This window comes from Haliotis asinina, chromosome 6 (genome assembly GCF_037392515.1).
Source record: "Haliotis asinina isolate JCU_RB_2024 chromosome 6, JCU_Hal_asi_v2, whole genome shotgun sequence".
Classification (NCBI taxonomy): Eukaryota; Metazoa; Mollusca; class Gastropoda; order Lepetellida; family Haliotidae; genus Haliotis; species Haliotis asinina.
Window position 1 is genome coordinate 49,554,127 of NC_090285.1, and position 22,741 is coordinate 49,576,867.

The following is a 22,741-nucleotide window of genomic DNA, read 5'->3' on the forward strand; positions in this document are numbered from 1 at the left end:
TGCAGTTCTCATACTCCCGAGGACTCGCGTCTGCTTGTTCCATTGAAGTTCCATTGGGTGAAATTTTAGCTAAAAACACCCATATGTTAACATAAGTTGCATCAACAGTGAAATGTTTAAATCAGTATTACGCAACCAAACGACAGCCGGGACTCACGATCCGTCAGCGCCGTATCAGAACATAAAGCTATTAGCGTAGTATTACGGCTGTGTTTCTGAGTGACACCCGCTGCTATACATGTACCACCGGTGACGATGACGTTCACTACGTATGTCTCAAAATGCTATGATTGACGAGGAGTGAGTGAGTAAGGTTTAATTCCTCTTTTAGCAACATTTCAGCAAAATCACGGCGGAGAACACCACAAATGGGCTCCACACATTGCGCCCATCCGGGAAATCGAACCCGGGCTTTTCGGCGTGGCGACGGAACGCGATAACCACTAGGTTACCCTGCCACCCCAAAAAAGTGACGAGGAACGTTTTAATATCCAGAGTGGAAGACCACTGCATTTTAGTTAGTTTATGACATCACATGAACAGCTGTTATAACGAACTCAAATGGACCACTGATTTAGTTCGTTATACCAATAGCTATATGCATTTCGATTAAAGGTCATTTAGCCTCAGTGAAGGTCGATAGATCCAATATTGACCCCAAACCGCGTTCTTTTACAAATTTGTTCCAGTAAAATATATTCCTCCACAACCTAATGATGACTAAATTAAACTTTATCGCCGAACACGCTTTTTGATAGCTAAACTTTATCGCCGATCACGCTTTTTGATAGAAGCATTTTCTGAATTGTTAATTATTAATAATCTTTATAATAAACACGAGATGGTATGAATATGCTGGGGAACCATGCATCTCCCCTACAAGGAGACTCGATTCGCTCAAGTTACTGTGTGTTAACGCCTTCCATCGACAAAAAAGTAATTGTTTTAAAATGTTTTGCTTGTTTCCTTAAGTTGTATACTTAAGACCGTCTGTTGTTGGTGTTACGGATTATTTCTAGGCGTCTCCTATACACATCTCCGGTAATTGTTGTAGGAGGATGAAGTTTGTATGTTCTGACCTTGTGAACGGGCCTTGTCATGGAGGCGTTTAGGGTTTAAGGCCCCTTCAGTCAATAATTCGGCGAAAGAGAATGAGTGAGTGAGTTTAATCCGATTTGAGCAGTATTCCAGTTATATAGTCGCGTCAACTTATGCGTGCGTGCGTGCGTGTGTGCGTGTGTGCGTGCCAGCTTTCGACAGACCAGATCCTTGGTACCTGGCGTGCTTACACTTATGCAAGCTGAAAATCTACTGGACCATTCGAAACCCTATCAGGAAGGAAAGCCCGGGCACGTCGGAGATATTTCGTTGGAAAAATTGAAAACCCATAAAAGACACCCTAAAGAATGTATTCCTGGTAAATCCATGATTCAAATCCACCGTCAGCACATCCTGGAACACATAGGGGGCACAACTCTTTAAACCTGATATCAAACCGTGTCCAATTAAATGGCTTGAAAGATCAAATCTGAGCCTAATGTCAAACCTAATTCGGTTGGCGTGAAAATTCATTTGTTTGGCATCCTGACTTTACATTCTTCACATTAAAACACAGGGTCGGTGTGTTGATCGTGGCATTTCATAATACAACGTGTTCGTGCACCAGAGCTGACGCTCACACCTCATAACGGCTGGTTTGTCCCGGAAGTGCAAGACCCCAGACCTTGCATCAATCACGGCTGTAGCATAAATATTATAAATGTTAACAGAATTAACCAAAAGAGCAAATGTCGACCAAACAAACATATTACGATACCACACACGTAGTAATGAATAAAAATAAACCCCGGGCGTTTATTCTCAATTGTTCAGCAGTTTATACAAGTGCCCATTCATACAATAAGTGAAGCATATATACATATATAACATGCGCCCTTTCGGCCTCGGGAGCTCTGTGATGTATGTCATTAAAATCCCTGCACGTGCGGAGCAATCTTTGTTGGCGCAGGTTGTCTGCATGAAGATCAGAGCGTCCGTCACTGTCGCGTGAATTATTTCAAATGCCATTCGAACCACTGATTTGGTGCGGAGCTAGTCGCCGGTGTCACGTGTCCTATAAAGGGAAATAACCCCGACTGCTTCTTCCTGCAGACCACAAATGAATTTGTTCATCATATGGCTATGGCAAGTCATTGATTGGCGTGAACTGATCAAGTCATCATTGTCACCAATACATTTCTTTCTTTGTCTGTTGTAGAGGAAGATCCAAACCTGCAAACAAATAGCCAGAGAAAATATTAAACTGTACGATACACATATATCATCAGTATTTACAACGTACCAAGGTACCCCGGTCGTTTTAAGGTGACGCAATTCGTTGTACAGAACTGTAAACTATGCAATGTTTATCAGAATTATTAGGATCGTTATTTGCATTCATACCAAAATAATTAACCACTCCTACCAGTCTGTCTGTTGAAAAGTTGACATTAAGACCATGAAATCGTCGAGATTTGTTGAAAGGGCAAGGTATTGTGTAACATCACAGACACTTCAACCCAAAAGAACATTCCAGCTTCCTGTCTCAGATACGCAAGATTTTATACACAGACGGATATGAGTTTACATACAATAGACAAACACAAAATATAATTGTACGCAACCCTGGTAACATTTACGAGACGCTACACCAACCTGAGATCCCCGAGTCGACGCCAACAGTTGAAGCAATGTCTGACCCGAAGCGCCCCATTGAATAGTAACCTGCGGCTGTGAAGGCGTCCGAGCTCTTGCCAAGATCGTACTGCGTATGTCTGGTGTCCATGCGTCCTCCGATTGAGGGGTTTTGCATCATAAGGGAGTTATAATGTGAATTAAGACGACTTGCAGAATCCACACTTGAATAGGAAAAGGCATGAGGTCCCTGGTGCCCGTATGTATGGGTTTGTGATGTATAATACGGCCAGTTCTTATGGAGCCCATACAATGATGACGAAAAGTACGAGTCTGCACTGAGTGGGAAATTACTGTGAGCGGAACCGGAAGCTGATGGTGGTGGTTGATACGAACTATTCCAAAATGACGGTGGTAACTTCCGATTGCACATTAAAGATGTATCTGGAAGAGAATCAACAGGCATAAGTCTTTGCTGTATCTATGTTTCTGTTTAGTTCTACACTCAGTAATATTCCATTTACCTGAAGGCGATCTGTATATAACCAAGTCTAGATCACTCAAACCAGTGATTAATATTAAGAAGGTCCCCAGTCAGCTGGATACGACCTCGAACAACACGAGCTCGATTATCCGATGCAAACTCGCCTCTGATGATCAGCATGCGTCAATTGGGGAATTATAACTTAGATATATAACAGGTGCTTATTTGTGTCACCTTAGGAATATACACGTATTCACTTAAATGAAAAGGCTTATCTTACCAAAATTATAGAGATTAACGAATTCTGGTTTACAAGGAAAAACGGAAAGTGTTTGCCGGAAAGCAAATTTACATTCATCTAGCATTTGTTATTTGTGCATTGAAACCCCTGTATAAAAAAACTGTGCAACCCTTCCTCGTTTGTTTTACAAGGTATCTCAGAGTGGTCAAGACATATTATTCTGGATAAAGGGACATATACGTGTACAAGACACCAATCAAAAGGTCGTTGGTTCATTTGAACAAGCTGAAAAGGTAATAATTCAAAGGAAACGACTGGACAGAAGACGGTATTCACACATGTCTGACATGGAACAAACACGACATGGTTATTTGACGGTTATACACACGACATGGTTTCCCAGTTTAATAACCTTAAGTGTTTTGATGACGTTTCTTAAGTGCGCTTATTCTTTTGCAAGGTACATGGACCTGAGCCAAAGAGTTTACAAAGTCACTAGTTGGAGCGTTGGACTATGTAGATAAGATGTGTGGGGTGTACACTGTTTTTTCTAAGAATACATGAAAGTGACAATCCTACATACAATCTGGGCGGTATTCATCATCTGTTCTTTAAACTACTGTTTCACATCAAGGTGGCATGATAACGCTACGATTTCTTCGGCATCTGTTTTCACATTGGGCGACATTATTTGACATGACCAATGTTCACTTCTTTAAATAATTGACCTTTAGAGCTCGACTCTCCTTTCCCATAGAGAAGAAATATGAATACCGTTTGATATTCAGATATCAAAATGAGACAGGCTACGTCGTGTTTTGATTTCATTGAATGCAAATTATCTCTTGTTTTAAGTCTTGGCTTTGGTTAGTTGATAAAACATTGCAAAATGGTTATACGGTGTGAGTTACACGTGAACATTCCGCCAAACTAAGAAGGCAAATCGGCCGAGGGAAGCCGAATGCGGAAAATGTAAACAAATCCTCAGCTTTGGATTCGTCCCACGTGGAAATAACAGTAGCGTACTGCATATGATTAAAGTCTAGTGCGTCCTATTCCGCGATGGAAAGAAGAAAAACATAGAAATACTGGGAAAAGATGCGGACAAGATTCCCTACTAGAATAGCCCACCCCGGATCCTCTTTGATTTCTTATATGCATGCTGGTCTGGTTTACAGAGACTCCCATTCGGCGTGGCACAATGAGCATTGGGAACACACGATGGCGTTCATTTCGTGCCTCGTTGTTGGTTGTGTGGTCTCCGATATGGCTGTTTCCCAGCCAGATGACGGCCGACACTGGGCTCACGTTACCGTATTTAAATCAAATTCTGTTTTTGAATATCATCACTGGCTATGACCTCGTGACATTTGAACACTTGCTCCTTTGGAATTAGGAGATATTACATTCGTGGCAACAAATTTCATAATACTTTGTGACAACATTAAAACTCTCATTAGTTTGCTATTTTCCGGAATTTTGCCAAAGATTTAAAGCGTCTCAGACAAATCAGTCTTTCTTCAAACATCGGCCCGACACAGGATAGTATTCAGAACAGCCTTGGAGCAGGACAATAACCCGGTATCCTCATTGTACTTGAAAATTGCTAAATGCAGCCCAAAACCTAGATTAACAGTCTCTTAATATATATCATTTTGATAGTAACAAACAAACGCGTTTAAACTGAAAAGGAGACCCTGGGAGACCAGACATTCAGAATCTGAACCTGAGGAAATCTAGGCCTTAACAGTGTAGAGAGGGAAAATAGTGTGGTTCTGGGACTGTGAGACCGACCACCTAAACCCCAACTCACTCATTCACTCGCCTACAGCGGATGGTTACACTACAGCTTAAAGTATCCTAACCAAAACAAGTGTCAACAAACAACACAAACACACTGACCACCGGAATGTCCGCATTGCGTCATTGTTTCCATACTAAATACAAAACTAACCAAATGCCAGACAGGGTTTCCACATGTGTCACCATTCAGCAACATGCTGATCTCGAAATACTCGCATGGCGTGACCAGTCATTGCACAACCCGGGTGTGTTGACCGACTGCTTGTGGGGCGTAATACCCGAGTTGCTGCAACCCAACATTGCACAAGACCAACTGTGGTATTACAGGAGGGCATGCCTCACATTGATACACCACCAGTTTACACGACTTCTGTCTTCAAGAATTTAACAGCCATCATTTGGACACTGGTGCTGTGGGTATGGCATTGTTTCTCGCGGAGTTAGTGTACAGAATTGTATAATACCCTGGAAATTGAGACCAGTTGAGATAATGTGGACATTTGTACAAGAAGACGTCGAAATGCTTAGAATATTTTCAGAGTATTCCATTTGATTCATAAATAAAGCACAGCTGTGCAAGTTGTAACTCGATGTTATTATTGAAATATTGATTTAGCATTTAGTATTGAAATAGTGTTGGACTTCATTTGTGGCGTTTATGGTGTATTGTGTGTTTTCCGTGCTTTAAAAGTTTAAAGGTTAGCTTCCAACTCCCTTTTGTAAATACACTGATACAGTGTGTACAACTTTGACGTGATACTAAATTTTCGGATGTCAGAATGTGTGAGCAACTCTCTAAAATGAATCTGTTTAAGTAATTACCAAGTCTTAAAATCATCTGTGATCATTATTTGATAATATACGCACCCATCGACAAAACATCGACAGTTCGTCCTCTTATTTAACCAAGGATATGTAGAAACCTTCATAATTTGGTTTATGCACAATTTACCAATTTCATTAGCCATACGTGCACACTTTCGGAAGCTACAATTCAACGGATTTGGTATCAGGTCTTTACAAAGACCGTAAAACTGCAAACAAACTTCTTTCACGACTTCTCTTTCAGAAAGACAGATTGTCGATGCTTTTGGAAACAGTAACAACTCGTTAATCCAGGTTGTACTGAGCACTATCTTCCGGATTAACGAGTACCGGGTAAATAGCAATGTCACGTTTACAAACACAGAAGATCTTAACAGTACTCGACTGGAAAACGTGGATTCCGGTTTAACGAAATTCCATTGTATATATCAGTTTAATTCTGTATAACGACTGCATCTAATATCTAACATCCTTTAAACACAGCTCTATCGGCTCTTGTTTCGTGATCCTTCTTGTCGCACAGATCGTAAGTTTATGCCTTAATGACAGGAATGTCGGCTCGTGACGCGCGGTATTTAACTAATGTCAATGTTTAGCTCATCGCTGGTATTGACAACAAACACTGGACAACAGTAAGGCTATAGAGGACCATGGAATGTACATTTACAATGGATAAGTGGTCACTTTTCCATCGATTTCAAAAACATCCAAAGCGTGTAAAATGGCGGGAAGTATTTAAGGACAAATTGCCCCTCGTGTTGCACGCAACGGAACAGTGAGAAGTGGTGGTCAAGTCCTGACAAACTTTGTCATGTAAATATACAGTATGGGCAGTAACACATTGCAAGATGTGGACTAGGGGGATCTAATACAACAGAAATACTCTGACATCATTTGTGTGTCTGGGGTAAATCACGCGAAAATGTATATTTCAGATAATGAATTATCGGGATTTTAACGTTATTTTTATTATATTTATTCTACTTGTTGTTTAAGATAAAGTAAAAGGGGTTGAACATTGTGTTCCAGAATTTTGAGCTTATATAGCTAGTCTGTCATACAGACCCTGAAGCAAATATATCCAACAAAGCCCACCAAGTCTAGAAAAAGTGGCAAGTCTAGATTTCCACAGTTTCAAGTTGATATCACCATGTGCGTATGTATTAGTGTGTGCATTTTAGAAAGCTTGTGTGCAAAGGTGTATGGTTTGTATGTATGTATGTGTGTGTGTGTGTGTGTGTGTGTGTGTGAGCGCACGCGCGTGTGTATGCGTGTGTGCTTGTCTATCTACATGAACCAGATAGGGGATTAAAGCCGGTTTTATGGTACAAATACTATCCTGCAGTTAAACAGGGATACATCAGAAAGTAACGGTACACAAGAACACAAGAGCATCACTTGACATCAATTTGACATCAATGTGAAACAGTCATTAACAACTAAAACATATCACATTTTCCAGCCACCATGTATATGGACATTAACGTCGGTATCCCTATCACCAACACTATCAAGATAATGAAAGGTCTATACAGATGGTGATCAGATTTCGCCAAACATTTCTTGAAGCCTAATGCCACAAGTTCCATCTCCATGTTTTCGCAATGGCTACACAGAAGTGGAGGTATTTTGTCTACTGCATGTTTTGTGGGTAAAACAATGGAGATCGGTTTACCCTAGAGAACATGGGAAAGAGGCAGAATCAAGGTCATGCTCGTCAGAATATTTTCGACACAACAGATGCACGTGTTTTTTGTGATTTATAAAATACGTATGTTGTATTCGCGACAACCCTGACACTTGAGATGAAGATTATATCTAGCTCATATGTATAGTAATCTTGATAATAACAATATACGATTCTAGCACCACTGTTTGTTGGGGAGTCATGAACTCATGTTCATGATACAGTGAGGTCAGTTCATGGTACAATGAGGTCAGTTCATGGTACAATGAGGTCAGTTCATGGTACAGTGAGGTCAGTTCATGATACAGCGAGGTCATAAGGTTTCCTCCAAATATGGAGAGGGTATTTTTAGTTTCTATATTACTATCTCTGTGTGTGTATTCTGTATATTTTATGTGTGTCTGTGATGTTTGTAATATTTCTACAATGTCCCTAAATATTAGTGCACGTGCAACAATGTAAAGCACATACATAAAGTAATGTTACTATCTAAGTTATAATGCAAACTAAAATACAACCATCTTTTTAACATATTTGCAACGCATCATTGATTCTGTATTTATTTGTTTAATGCCTCACTGAGGTACGGACGTTATATACAACTTCTGAACGTTATTTCTTTTGTAAAAGCACTAGATTTTTTCTAAATAATTTGGTTATGGTTTTAGCAAAACTTAGTGTTCCAATTTGTACATTCCGATAAAAGTCCGTCGCTTATTCTCAGAGGTGGTGCCTCATATAGCACCAGCAAAGTACGTGTCACGTGAGTGACCAGTGCTTATTTAGAGCCATATTTTGGACATTTCAAGGTTTCCCATCCATCCAACATTTTGAAACTAAACTGTTCTACTGTCGGGATCGCGGGAACCAAATAAAGATAACATTTAAGCGTGAAACTCAAGAGGTTTATCGTTTCTCTACGTGCAATAATTGTCTATTTCCCCGAAACTGACAACATGCCCCTCAGCGCGCGTCAACATGTGTCAACCAATCAGATCGCCTCCTGGAGCGAGATCACGTGCGATAATATTTCACATGATGTCCCCTCGTGCTCGATGCAAATTAATTTCGGGTTGCAATAATACCCCTGGGGATTCTAAGCACATCTTAGGGGCTATGTAAATCTGTTTAACGGAACTGAAAACTTGTTGATATCACTCAATCAAAGACAAATAGCACCAGTTGTCTACCCTGTCACTGTCAAAGAGTACACATGTCTTATTTTATCTGGTATTGGTATGTTTTGAGTATAGGTTGTTTGTTATATATACTTTACTATGTAAAAATATATTCGTTCCCTGGTCATGTATACTGATAAACATTGTTTGGCTTTTTTAATACATGTGAAGTCTATGGCAAATTAGGCAAACTTGACTCTTACAAATTTTATTGTCTTTCACTTTGATTATCAATAAAACTGATTAATGTTTTGTCCTTATTAACCAAGTGCTCCTTACTATTTCTAATTCGTACTATGTCTCGGTTACGTGTGTGAACCTAAATTGACGTTTCCTGAAATACAATGCAGGACAAAAGAAATGATGTATGAAATATGGATTTCTCTAAAAAAATACACTTTATTACAATAACATAAAGACCAAATACCCAAGCATGGAAAAAGCGCAGTACAGATCCACTATTATAAAATATCGGTCAACAACACAACCATGATACCCACTACCAAAGAATAATCAGTCTATTTTGATTCACTTTCAGATGAATCAAACTTGAGTTTAATGGTTTTCCGCTGCCCATAGGCTACTTTGAGGGACAACTAAAATCAAACAACGTATCCAGGTTTCTCTTTCTAAATTCGCCATTCAGGTGTAGAGAAATGTATTGAAATGAGATTTCAAAATGGTGGTACTCACAGACTATTTACCAAACCACTAATGATCTAACAGTTGTAATGAATTCCATGTGCGATCCGACCGTTCGTTTGAAAACCACCGTCTTTAAATCTCCTTCCAACGAGTGTCGAGGGATATACTGGTGTTAAACAGCGATTATTTACGTGATTAAATGATATATAAAGCAAATTATCGGTTCATATTTCCTCCCGGAAGTCAGCGCAAATTCAGTAATTGAGTTACTCAAGGCGGGAAAGGAGTTAGAACTAGTTGCGCACGTTGAGGGAAAGCAGTTCCATCTGTGAAACAAGCGTGTCAGATTTGCTCTTGGTTTGAAGTTAAGAATGTCTAATTCTAGATTTCCTTTAATGACTTTTTTATAATTATTCTAATTAGCAAGCGACAAGCTCATAATCCTTGCATGGGTTGAGTGTTTTCCAACAACTTGTCAAACTAGTTCGACGTTTTGTAACTTATTTAGCAAACCACGGCCATGGTTTACGCAAGTTTGTTAAGTCTTAATTTGTAGCACGTAAAGGTTATGTTGAGCGGAGCCCCTAATTATGTTGATGGGCTCCAAGAATTCGGAAGATTGAGGAGGGTTTAAAAAGGCAAAACATTCAGCATGAGTTTAATTATAAAACACATGACATAGCTGAACCTTCAACAAACATCTTCACTGACGGCTATATAAACTATTTCAAAAGCGGTTTGAAGCTTATCACTAAAAAGTCCTTATTTAAAAATGATAAAGTTATTCAGTACCAACCATCCAAATGAAATCATTATAAAATACTTTCAATATCATTCTACCATTGATCCCTCTGAGTGTTTACCGCTGATAACATTGTTCTCGCTCTTTTCATGTGTATCGCATCATTCGCTGTTATTTATCTGAAGGTCAATTTACGATCTGGACTTAAATGTTTGATCATGTTTAATTTAAAAAATAAATCTAAAAGCATCGTATTCTTTATCGAGTTCTTTGAAAACTGCAACGTAAAACGTGTCCAACGTCACCGTGTTCAGCGCAACAGGAAAGCCTCAAATATTTATGAAGTTTAAATACAATATTATCAAATATGAGAATATCATCCAAAATTTGGCGACCGATTTTTTATTCCGTATCTATGACCATGAGAAATGTGTAGGGATTTCTCCGTTTCACTTTCGATTCTTTATTTCTTGCACGCTATTGACAATGGATTACCACAGTAATGCCTGTGCAAATACCTGCCCTTAACGACAACAAGCACAGGTGTGTTAGTTTGACCAAATTCAATGTCACCTCTTTACTACAAGGTCACTGTTACTCGAGAACTCGGTACAGTTCGGGGTCCAAGTTTACTCCATGTCTCCGAAGCATTCTTACCATGATACCACCTTCTCTGAGTTTGTGTGCAAGTGGACTTAAAGAAAGACGGACTACCCTAGCCATTTAAACAGATCGTTGGCTATATTTGGTAGAAGATCTCAACGTTGTAAAATGCATGGTTATAATATTAATAAACTACGTCAAGAACGTTTGGACAGTTTAACTTATATGACAGCTAGGTTCGTGCTAAAGAATGCTTTACGGTGAGTGAGTTTAGTTTTACGTTTCTTTATGCAATATTTCAGCAATGTGGGAGTTCAGAAATGTGAAGGTCTTCGTCGTGAACAACGAGCGCTCCAACCATCAAATACCCCACCGTTCTAGAAAGTGTTGGACAAATATTATATTAATTTGTGGCAAGACGGTAAAGATGCTGTATTATTGTAGATTTTAGCGAATAGTGATGTCAAAACATTTGTTTTTTGTTTGTTTTTTGTTTGTTCTTTTTCTTTCTTTTTTTTTTACATTTTTAAACAATGATGTTCCAATTTATGTATCGAATACCACTCATAATGTGTTTCCTTTTCTGGTTTCAACAACATTCTCTAAGTGGCACGTGTATGTTCATGTAAGCTGATTGTGTTTATGTCTGTTTGGGCTCTGTTCAATGAGAGGGGGGGGGGGGGATTAAATAAATAAACGCATTTTATTTTATCATAACTTACATAGTTTCCTTTAATTTTCTGAGATTACTTGTTCTGTTGTGATGCATTTCATTTTGATGTTTCATTGAATTATAATTATTATTGTATTACCTTAGATTATTTTGGCATTAAATAGCATTGTATCACCAACTCTCTGGTTAGGGAATATGTCATGTTATTTCATTCCTGAGTGTGTTTTTATTTAAGTCTCACTGTATCCTACGACGGGAATATGTTTGTCCAAAATTATTCGTCATGATTTCACATATGGTTTGCCAACATTGTAAGTGTCTGGGTCTGTGTTTATAAATATATAAAACACAAAGCCTCCCGTTATTGGGTATATTAAAGCCGGTTGGGCAGGATACCACGAATTTTGATACCAAATATTCCGATATGGGAATGTATGCGCGCGGCTTTGGCTAGTTTGTTCGGAGGAAGGGGTTTACTGAATCACAAGTGGCTCAGCTGTATCGACGGCGCTCGTCATGTCCGTGCAGTAAGGTCGGTGGGAAAAGGACCCTCGTGACGTCAGCTGTTGACCATTCCGATCACCATATGGCACTACACTGGCGTCTGTCAATATTTGCCTACTGTCTCAAACCATAATGATAATAATGATAATAACAGCTTCATTTTAATTCAATCTGTATCAATATAAGGAATAAGAAATGCGGATAAAACAATGCATGGTACGGTAGGAAATACTTTTAAAAACGTTGCAGATACGAACCACAGCAATGGTGTACGGTCTTAGAGTCATTTGCAGACGTATGTATCTAACACATTATTGTTTTATTGTTTATTGACTTGTTTACACAAGAGTAGCCATGCTGTGGTGCATATATAAAACGAAACACAAGATTACTAGTACTGTATTTAATTCCATTCAGTATTGTAAAAGTACTCTTAATTTTTTTCCAGTACTCTTGAATTGTAAAACAAATAAGACCCCGTTCAGTGATATGCACATTATGATTATGATTATCATTATTTGTTATGTTATATTATTGTCATTTAGATGTAATGAACGAAGTGAACAGTTCTGCAGTTACAAGCAGCTTCTTTATTGCAGTACATGAGACTGTTCGGTGCTGATGTCAGCACTTGCTTGACAACGGTGTTAGCATCAACAACGAAACGAAGACGTTAAATCGTAATGATAATGACAGTCAGCATTGTCTGTATTTTACGACAATAACAGTACATACACTTTCCATCATATGGTAATTCCCTCTCGTACAGACTACGTTTTATATAACCAAAACTATATGATAAAAATCAATTTTTCAATGAGGAATGTTTATAGAAAACTTCAAAACAAGTATCCTACTTAAGATTTTCTTTTCAAACACTTCCACTTTTTTCGACTCGTTAACGATGGTCTGCGTCTGGAGGCCTTGCATGAACAAAAAGAATCCACAGCAATCCATCATACAGAACCAGGAACATTTCTTGACAGGGAACAAAATTTTCTTATAAAACTGAAATTGTAGCTTTACCCGAAAAGCATAATAATACACAGCCGTTTGCTGCGCCCCATAGCGGCCAAATCCTGCCATTAGTACAGTGACAAGCGCACAGATGGCGAATTTGAAACGTCACTTCTCCGGCAAATCAACACTTCAATGATGAAATGAGAACCAGGTTTTTTTCAAAGTACAGATGCTCTACATGTTTTTTCCGGATATTGTTTTGTATCTGTTTAGTAGCTGTGCCCTTTGACATAACCCTGTTTCTTTTAATCCTAACTATCGTTTTATGTTAAGAGAATTGCTCGCTCGGAGATATTCAGCTAGAGAGTGTTGATGGGGTGGTGCGTGCATCTTTGTATGAATCCTTCTGCGCATCTTTGCGTGCATGTTATATGCATCTATGCAAGGTTTGATTTCATGTCATTAGGTTATATGAAGTGAAATTGAAATGTTTACCGTTTTCGCGAACACCTGCTGATTTTCAGTGATCAATTCATTTAATTTTCAACCCTGTTTTTTCTCCCTTTTTACTCCCGTGGAATATGTTTCGGTAGAGAAACGTTGACGTTTCATGTGTACAATACTATGCGAACGAAAAACAAATATTTGGTTCTGTTTAGGCAATAAAATCAATCACGCCGAACTGGGGAGGTTTGAAACAATTCTTTAACCTGGATAACTCAATAGTGTTGTGACCACCGTGGAGTCTCAAACAAGTTAAAACAGTAGTCCAGAATACTAGGTGTCTGGACTGGCAATGTCTCACTATAGCGGGCTTTCCGTTTTCATTTTAAGAAATAATGACGTCAAATCCATCACATACTCTAAAGTAAGGTGAATATTCGCGCAACTTGTTTCAGTCTGTCGTGCCATTCATATGTTGTAGGTACGAGGTCATCAATATATTGCTTGAATGAAGCATAACACGCTATTCTATTTTACACAATAGTGTCTCTATAAACCTCTATTGCTTGTTACCAATATGTTCGTATATAACCGTGAAAATGCATTAAAACGCGTAACTTCAAACACCATAATTGATTCCTCAGTTCAAATAATGCACATGCTCGGCAACATGGACTTTTTTCATTTTCAGCCAAAATATGGAATGATATATGGTAGGTTTTTTTCTCTTTGTTTAATAACAAGAAACTCCAAAGGCTGTTTTCAGTACCAAAATGCCACTACTAAATATTAACCTACTCAATAAACAATACAGTTTTATTTGTGTGAATTACACGTATGATCATGGATTATCTGACGTGTTTTGTAACCTTCAAGTCAACTGAACTCTCTCAGTATCGCTGGTGGCTAGCACGGTGGGTGTTTTCACTTGTGGAGGTAGATGTATTTTCACGGGAGGGGGGTATTTTCCTATTCCCCTGTCTCCCCATCTCGTGCCCCGAGATTCAAGCAAGATACGACCCTACGAAAAGGCGCAGTCAGCTCCGAGCCTGCGCGTATTGACTAAAGGCCTCCTGTTGAAAGGGCGAGGGTGAAATAAAAACTGCGACTGGATCAGATATTACGAATACGGAATCATCCTGTCGTGTTTTGAAAACGCGCCAATTTATGTACAAGACACCCCGACAGTGATAACATGAAATATTGGAAAACATTGCCAGGAAATGTTAGATATGTCTAAAGGTTGGAAGGCATCTATAATTTGGAAACATGTTTTGTTCGATGCATTAATCTTAATGGATATGATGTATCTGTGAAATATTACATATTTCTTAGCGATATCATTGTGCGTGTAAATAGCATGGAAAACAAAACACAAATCGTGATAAACCTGAAAAAGAATGACAACGTAACAGAAAGATGAAAGGCTTATCGCAATTTTGAAAAATTGGGGTTGTATCTCAAACACTTTAGCATATGATGCAGCTGTTCGGGGTGACAGAATAACCTGCTACTTCAAAACAAGATTTTCCTGAATTCAGACGTGTATGAATGTACGGAGTGATGCTTAAAACATTCAGTCATCACGCTAATCGTTCAGCCTATTTTAACAGTAAAAGTATCAAGGTGTTACTGTAAATCAATTACCACTAAATCATTAACTTTGGAGCAAAAGAATGTATACACTTGAAAACAGTTTGACCAAAACATTATAAAAGTCAAACCGATCGTGTCGGCGAAGCAATTCAAACTTGAAGTCGATAGCACACCAGAGATGCCCGTATCAATAGATCACTGTATTAAAATTTAAAAAAAAACATTTGTCGTATTTTATATTCTTTCAAACACGGGTGTATGCATTTTTGAACGCCATGTAGCTGATAAACTATGAAAATAATAAAAAAAAGTGTATAGTTTATTAGAATAAGGTTGTAGGCTGTTATATTAGAAAGTCATTTGAATGCCCAGGGATATGATATTCAACGAAGTACAACAAGGTCTTCTTGTATGCAGTGTAACAGACTACTGAACTCAGTGTGCATGCATGTGAGCATCCGGTTGTACAAACACTCCCTGAAGCTTCTCCCTAAACCTACAAGCTCTCAGCTGACGGAGACAGGTGCCCGGCGAGGTAGTGGTCAATCAGCCCACAACAGATGAGCAGCACGTGCAAGACTGACCACTGACATGGAGAAATAGCCCTGTTGAGGTCAGCAGACAGCACATGCAAGACGAGCTGAGTATTGATAATGAAGGAGGGGCACGGTCTGTCTGGCAACGAAAGAATTAATTGCTCTAATTTCTCGCTGCCTTCTAGTTATATTGGCCATGTTGGTTAGTACCTTGTCCCAGTTGTTTGGTGAAAACTACTTTTAATTTGTGTGAACATGTGTCCGTCTGGGTTGGAGCTGAATGACGTGGGGGTGGGGAATGATATGGTGGGGGTAGGTGGATGTGATGGATGTGGATTTGCATGAATTATAGTTGGTTAGTCTGCGTATGTGTCTGGGTATGTGGTAACTATACAGACACGTGTATAACTTCATTGAGAGGCTCTTAAACATGGGTGTCTGATGGATATTTAATACTGTCCCATAAATATTCCGTTATGCGCTTTTCAGCATGCCCATGTAGTTTTCTGCAAGACGTTATATACTCTAACTGATGCTGAAGTCGGAACTTATTTTTTTTATTCTTTGTGCTTGTAGATGATATCAGCTACATTATTGACAACGCCGCTTGGTCGCGATATTCTTTATCACTGGGGTGTTAAAAATGATGAATAGGTTTCAAATGAATTTGCGGATCAACACAATAATAAAAGGTTCAAGAGCTGTAATGACATGACCTGGGCAAATAATTGAGACAAAACACCTTTCATGATGTAAGGAAATATCAACTGTACAATTCCAGCACCATACGCTTAGGAATCAGTGCCCGAAAAATAATCGGCATTCGCGGAATGGTAAATTTATCTTGTCCATCATTAAATGCCCATATTGCTTCAGATCATCAAACGCTTCAAATTCCTGTATTTATTCTAAGTGTCGAAATATATAACTACAGATTTTAGTTTGTATACGTTACACGCATCATAGTGAACAAATACAGCAAATCTAAACGGAGGATTATGTCCTTCTGTTTATGACGCCGGACATGTCTCTATTATGTAGTACTGAAAACAATTGGTCCAAACTCGTAGGTAGAACCTACCGATTCTCACTGCACTGATATACCCTTTCGGAAACCAACAACCACAAATTTATTTGACAACCTAGTGTGTCAGCGTTACCAGAAAGAATTCGGGCATCCCAGACTGGTGCCAGCATATGCCAGGGGGAGTACTGTGTATTCTTGAAACAGATCCGGAGAGCAAACCCCTCTTTGAGATACTAACTAAACTTCAAACAGATATTTAAACGTTAAAGATATTTTCAAAAATTAGCAGAGAAATATAAAAAAAAATGTAACTCTGAGCCATGTTAAAATGAGAAACCTTGAATGGAAGTGTCAATGAATTTGAAACTACCGAGTTAAGGGAACACAAAAAGTTGGGAAAATAAAAACGAAACGAAGCCTGTTCGGGATACGCTCCGGTTGCAACAATCGCCGATACAAGATAACGACGGCCGTTAAAAAATCGTAACCAAATTCTGCGCCAATGACGGGCAAACTAAAACACACAGAGAAAGGATACGATAAAAAAGTATTTTTTCTAAAGTTGTAATTTGAATGTGAAGACATATGCTGTATATGAGCCAGGGTTTAATTCACGGAGGACAGGTTTGGGGTGGTACACTGGTATTGTCGACAGGAGAGGTCTTTGAGCGTTGATTTCGTGACTTGAAGATCTTGGTATTTGTGTTTAAGAAAACAAAGACTTTGCTGTTGTTTTATGGCGTAGTTTTGTGTTTTCTCACATGTCATTAAAGGACACATAAATAACTCCTTTCAATTTTTATATTTTGCTTGCTTTTGCAAGTGTAACAGACTGTAAACGTTTCAAAGCTTATTGTTTCGCGATAAAAATCAATGAGCGTTGTGTAGTATAAATAGTCGAGTATGTTTCGGGCAGGGCTTCTACAAGGGGCCATTTTGTATGGGGCAATCTGTCTTTTACTATCATGTTTACTCAAAGCGTCAAAATGGGGAAACTTGAGTTGTTTTATTTCAAGCAGAGGTCAGTCAGTAAAGATTTTTTGTTGTAAAACTTTTAACAAAAAAGGGTCACACGGAAAAGATCAGGAACTTCAGATTTATAGGATCAGTGAGGTCGTGTATGAAATCAAGACCCTGAGTCAACAATACATTTCAAGGAGTGTATGAAAAATGTAGAGAACGATGCCATATGACGAATGCAATTGATCTGAAACTAACAAACATCACACATGTCATCAGCTGATATACCATATAAAACTGAAAACAATAATTACAGATATTATTCATCAACTCATATACCATACAACATGAGACCCTACAATCAGTCTAATCACAAACCATATGAAATTGTCTATTGCCTAACATTATCTGCTGATTGCATAATGACATGTACCCTGAATGTATTAGATGGCTAAGGGTGGGTTGTTGAAGAGTTGCTGGCACACTTAAGGTAATCCCCATTTATTAGGATCACATTTCCTCAACGTGCTGCAGTCGCCGGTCTGGGAAAGTAATTGATGACGTCATAGTGTTGTTACGTCACATCGATAGATGTCAGTTCTACAGCTGATGGTATACACATTTGTGCAGGATGGTTCACGGACGCATATTGAAACAGAGAATACACTAAGAATTTCAACAAATCGGTTTTTCTTGACGTATCGATAACTGTTTTTAAATAAACTATTTTAAAAAATGTATTTTGACTTTTTGAACTTTTCTGACTTAGAAAGAGTGTACTCGAGATATGCTGGGATAACAGTGCGAGTTAAAGTTCATACCATAAAGCACTCACTCTCATTATTCAGATTATTTAGCATCGTTGTTATATCTTTAGTTAACCGGGTTGCCATAAAAGTAGGATCGTGCGAACTGGAGCATGTTTGCGGGATCATTTAATTAATTAACACTGGCGTTATCTAAGTGGGTAACTACGCCTAACCTAATCAATCTCTGTTGGTTATTTCCTAATATCTGACTTTTTTATTTGAATTACTGTGGGAAAGCATTACTTCAGTATCGTGATATCAAAAATTACTACCGTCTCTTCCGGTAAATATTTGGATTTGAGTTTTGAAATGACTCGTTTAGAATTATAGCATGCACGAAATCCTTGTGTAGTTTGATAGGTCACGTGACAAAGTACAACATAGTCCTGAGCCAACATATGAACTATGAAACATTTGAATTCATGTGTGACTGTTGTACTAATATCTTGTTATGCTAATGCAGAAGTATAGTGAGATCAAAGCAAAGTAAAAAACGTATAGAAGTTTGTTTTTTGTCTGGACAATAATAATTATCGATACTTTTATCACCATTTAAAATATGAAACCAACATATATGCATAACTATATTAAGTAAGTAATCGTCAAATCTTGTCTTTACTTGAAGTGGCATTTTGTGTGATACATATTACAATCAATTTTAGGGTCAATCGCAATATTTCAGTGACGATAATCATATGATATTAACCAATTAGAAAGATCTGACATTCTTTGAGATAAAGACCAGAGGTGTTTTGGCACTATTACCAATCACTAATGCTCTGATAAATGAAAATCAATTTACATATATTGAAATATGATATTAAGTGTGATAACTCAAATGAATAGTCAAGACCTCATTTACACAGCCATTAACTTAAAAACCTATTTTAATGAACTCATATCTTTAAAAAAATATAATTTCAGATTCATGGAACCAGACACCATATAATATGGTCTCTGATGGAACCTGCACTTACCTGATCTGGAGTATGTCTTGCTCCCTTGTCTGTCTATTGTATAGCTGCTTGGTTGACTGAGAGCTCGACTAAAATGTTCGTCCACAACGGAAGCAATATCTCCCGTGAAGTATGTAAGTAGGAGACAGTTTGGGTTCAAGTACTGAGATCCTTTGGGTTGATTCTCCTTAGCAGGTTCCCCTTCCCGTTCGGATCCTGGACTGCTTTCTACGTAATGTCCGGCATGAGGACTCTCATACATCGACGGAACGCCGAATTTCTGAAACGTGCACATTCGTATTAAACATCGGTGGCAGCGAATTTCTAGCAATGTGATGTGAGGAGTATTTGTGAGAATGGAATTTATAGCTTATAGTCTAGGCAGACAGGGCAAGAATCACTGGTAATGTCGGGAGCGGGAAGTATGTCAGAGAATCCCCACTGGTATGCTTCCAACCGCGACTATTTGTCATGCAATTATGCCCTTATCGAAAGATACAATTAAAGTATTGCTAGAATTCAATTACAAAAATTGTCAGCTTCTTGAAGCTCCAGCCCTCTTACCTGATTTTCATCGCTGGCTGATTTGTACGGAAAATAAGGTGAATAAAACTGATACATAAGATCGACGCAAGTCATTCTCCAAACCCCACACACCGTTATCCGTTGCTACCATGAGACGATTTCACCACTGCCATGAGTACGTGGAATTGTATTTCTTCATGTTCGGAATTTGAGGGGCGGAGCGGGTTTGTAACGACATCAAGAACGATTGCCTCGCTGGGCGGTTGTTTTCTCCGACGTCCGCCCCCAGCCGTGATTGACAGCTGAGTGGGACCAATCAGATCACACCAGAGTTACCAGACTTTGCGACAAGCGGTTCCTAAGGATGATGTAGCTACCCTGGTGATCGGGACTGTGTTATATTTGTGTTTGGTCTCAAATTTCGCAAATCGGCCAGCGATGCTTGGGGAAGAGAGTATCGTATTGTTCTCGGACCCCCAGCTTCACCAACACGTGTTAGATACGGGCGCTCACAATACCTCCCCACCTTTCCTTACAGATTTTGCGTCTTGTGGAATAACGGTTCCTTGCTATGGCCAGCACTTGAATTCTGCAGCGCCTACAAAAATTCACGTTTATTGGTACCATAAATCACCAATGTCACCAATACAAGACGTTATATAATGCAAACGTCCCAAATAAAACGATCCACTTTACACTAACAGTTTATAACATGCGTTAAAGTACTAACACAGAAACCTATTAATTATCACAAAAGACAAGCTATCTATCTCATTATCTTGAATTACCCTTAATTTATTTCAAGTTTCATATATTATTGCTGATTATTTCTATGTTACCTGTTTCAGTATTTGAAACAAAAAGGTGACATGTTTCGGTAATGAGGTTTCCCAAAAAATATTATTTGGTGAAGATAACTGTTTGAATGGGGAATTATTACATCAGAATATTAGCTAGAGACCATCAAATGTCTTGAATTGTAAAATGAACTCATTTCGACCCAAATGATAATATTTCAACGAATTTGGAATCATGCAAGGTATTGTTCTTAAAGGGGACCCGTACTTGTCTTTGAACCATACAGCATTTAACTGACTGTGACTGAATGGATTTATGCAGCAGACAATGCAGTTTATGCAGTGTTAGTATCAACAAGAAAATAATTAAATTTTGACTAAAATATAGACGAACAATACTGCAATTCTGAAAGTATTGTTTTGGCAATCCACATGTCCATACTTGATACTAACTGAACTGTCCATATCATTCATCACTGACGCTTACAAATGTCAGCGATGTTGCTCCTTTCGAAGTGATTCTGAAGTCGCGGTGTTTTATTGTATATGTCTGGAAACGGAGCTACCTAACATTGTGTGCCATGTATACTGGGTGCAGCTAGCGAGATACTATTCATCTGTAAATCATGCATATCATCACAAAAGTGTCACTTCAGCACCTATCGGACTCAGATACAATGGTTGTAAAAGCCTTGCATGACCAGTTCACGCTACAGTTTTTGCGATTCCTCATCTGAAGAGCAGTTTCTTTAACGAGCGCCATTGGAAGTATGACAAAACGTCTTCTATAGCCTCTCATCGAGGATATCACGAAACTGACAGCACAACATAGCACATCTCAGAACAAGCTCCACAAAAAGATGTCATTAAAAATAAGGATCGGATGCTGTTAATATATGTAATAAGCCATCACAGAAACAAGAATTATGTACTTATATAGTAGAGCTGATTTTGGGATTCCTACTGTAGAATAAGGATACGAACACCCGGTGTCACGGGATGGCACCTAAATATCTACAGTCATCGGTCTATATAGTTGTCAAAGTTAATTTATCACTGACTCTCAATGGAACCAATTCCAAAGGATAAATGGCACTAGTTAATTCCCTGTCGCTGATGTTCCCGCATCCCTATGAAGCAGAGATAATACTATTCTGTCATACAGACCCTAAAATAGATATATATACATATAAGAACGCCCATGGAAGTCTAGAAAATGTGGCAAGGCTAGATTTTCACAGTCTCGCGAAAATAAAGCCTCTTCGCTCCTTTCCGATATATTTTATGATTATATTTAGGAACACTTTCCTGTAAAATATGTTCATTTCAGAGACAAAATGTTAGTCTAGAATAATACCAGCTCGCTGCGAACGTGTGATTGTAACCTGCACTACCGGTGCCACCAGTCACAAACACACGCAGAGGCAGATTAATTGTGCACATAAAAATATTTCGTCACGTTTTGGAGGCGTTACAGTGGTTATGGCACTAATCAAACGACGTTAAGGAAAATGAACGCGCTCTTTGACATCTTCCCAACCGAGCACGGTTCACTCTCAGTAGTTGGAAAACGTTAACACCAATGTGCTGGAGTGGTGTTCGACATGAAGGAGAATTTCAGTGCAGCCAACATGAAATTCACTATTCAGCTACACTCCCATGACCATCATACCACCGGTATGAAATGTTAAATCATGTGCAACTTCTATGATAAATTATCGACATAATACATATTGGGTTATGAAACAATCTGGCCATTTGGACATATGCCTTCTTAACGTTTAGTCTGTTAAATAATGTGGTGATAAATTCTAAATTATCTATGATAATCATGATCGAAATAATTATCATGTGTATAATAAGTACTGTGCAACTTCTATGATAAATTATCGACATAATATATATTGGGTTGTGAAACAATCTGGCGATTTTGACATAGGTATTCTTACTGTTTAGTCTGTTAAATCATGTGGTGATAAATTCTAAATTATCTATGATAATCATGATCGAAAATATTATCATGTGCATAAGTATTGAACAACTGTTATGATAAATTATCGAGTGAGTGAGTTA

At 38.5% G+C, this 22,741-nt stretch overlaps 1 protein-coding gene across 1 annotated transcript; it reads right to left on the reverse strand.

Annotated features, from left to right (window-relative positions):
* Positions 1-1,827: 1,827 nt before the first annotated feature.
* Positions 1,828-20,039, reverse strand: LOC137286158 (transcription cofactor vestigial-like protein 2). The gene is made up of 4 exons (XM_067817834.1): positions 19,911-20,039; positions 19,368-19,626; positions 2,695-3,117; positions 1,828-2,271 (listed from the first exon to the last, which is right to left on the reverse strand). Exons 1-4 carry the CDS (start codon positions 19,983-19,985, stop codon positions 2,225-2,227), a joined length of 804 nt encoding a protein of 267 aa, XP_067673935.1. The 5' UTR covers positions 19,986-20,039; the 3' UTR covers positions 1,828-2,224.
* Between the last annotated feature and the right edge of the window lie 2,702 nt (positions 20,040-22,741).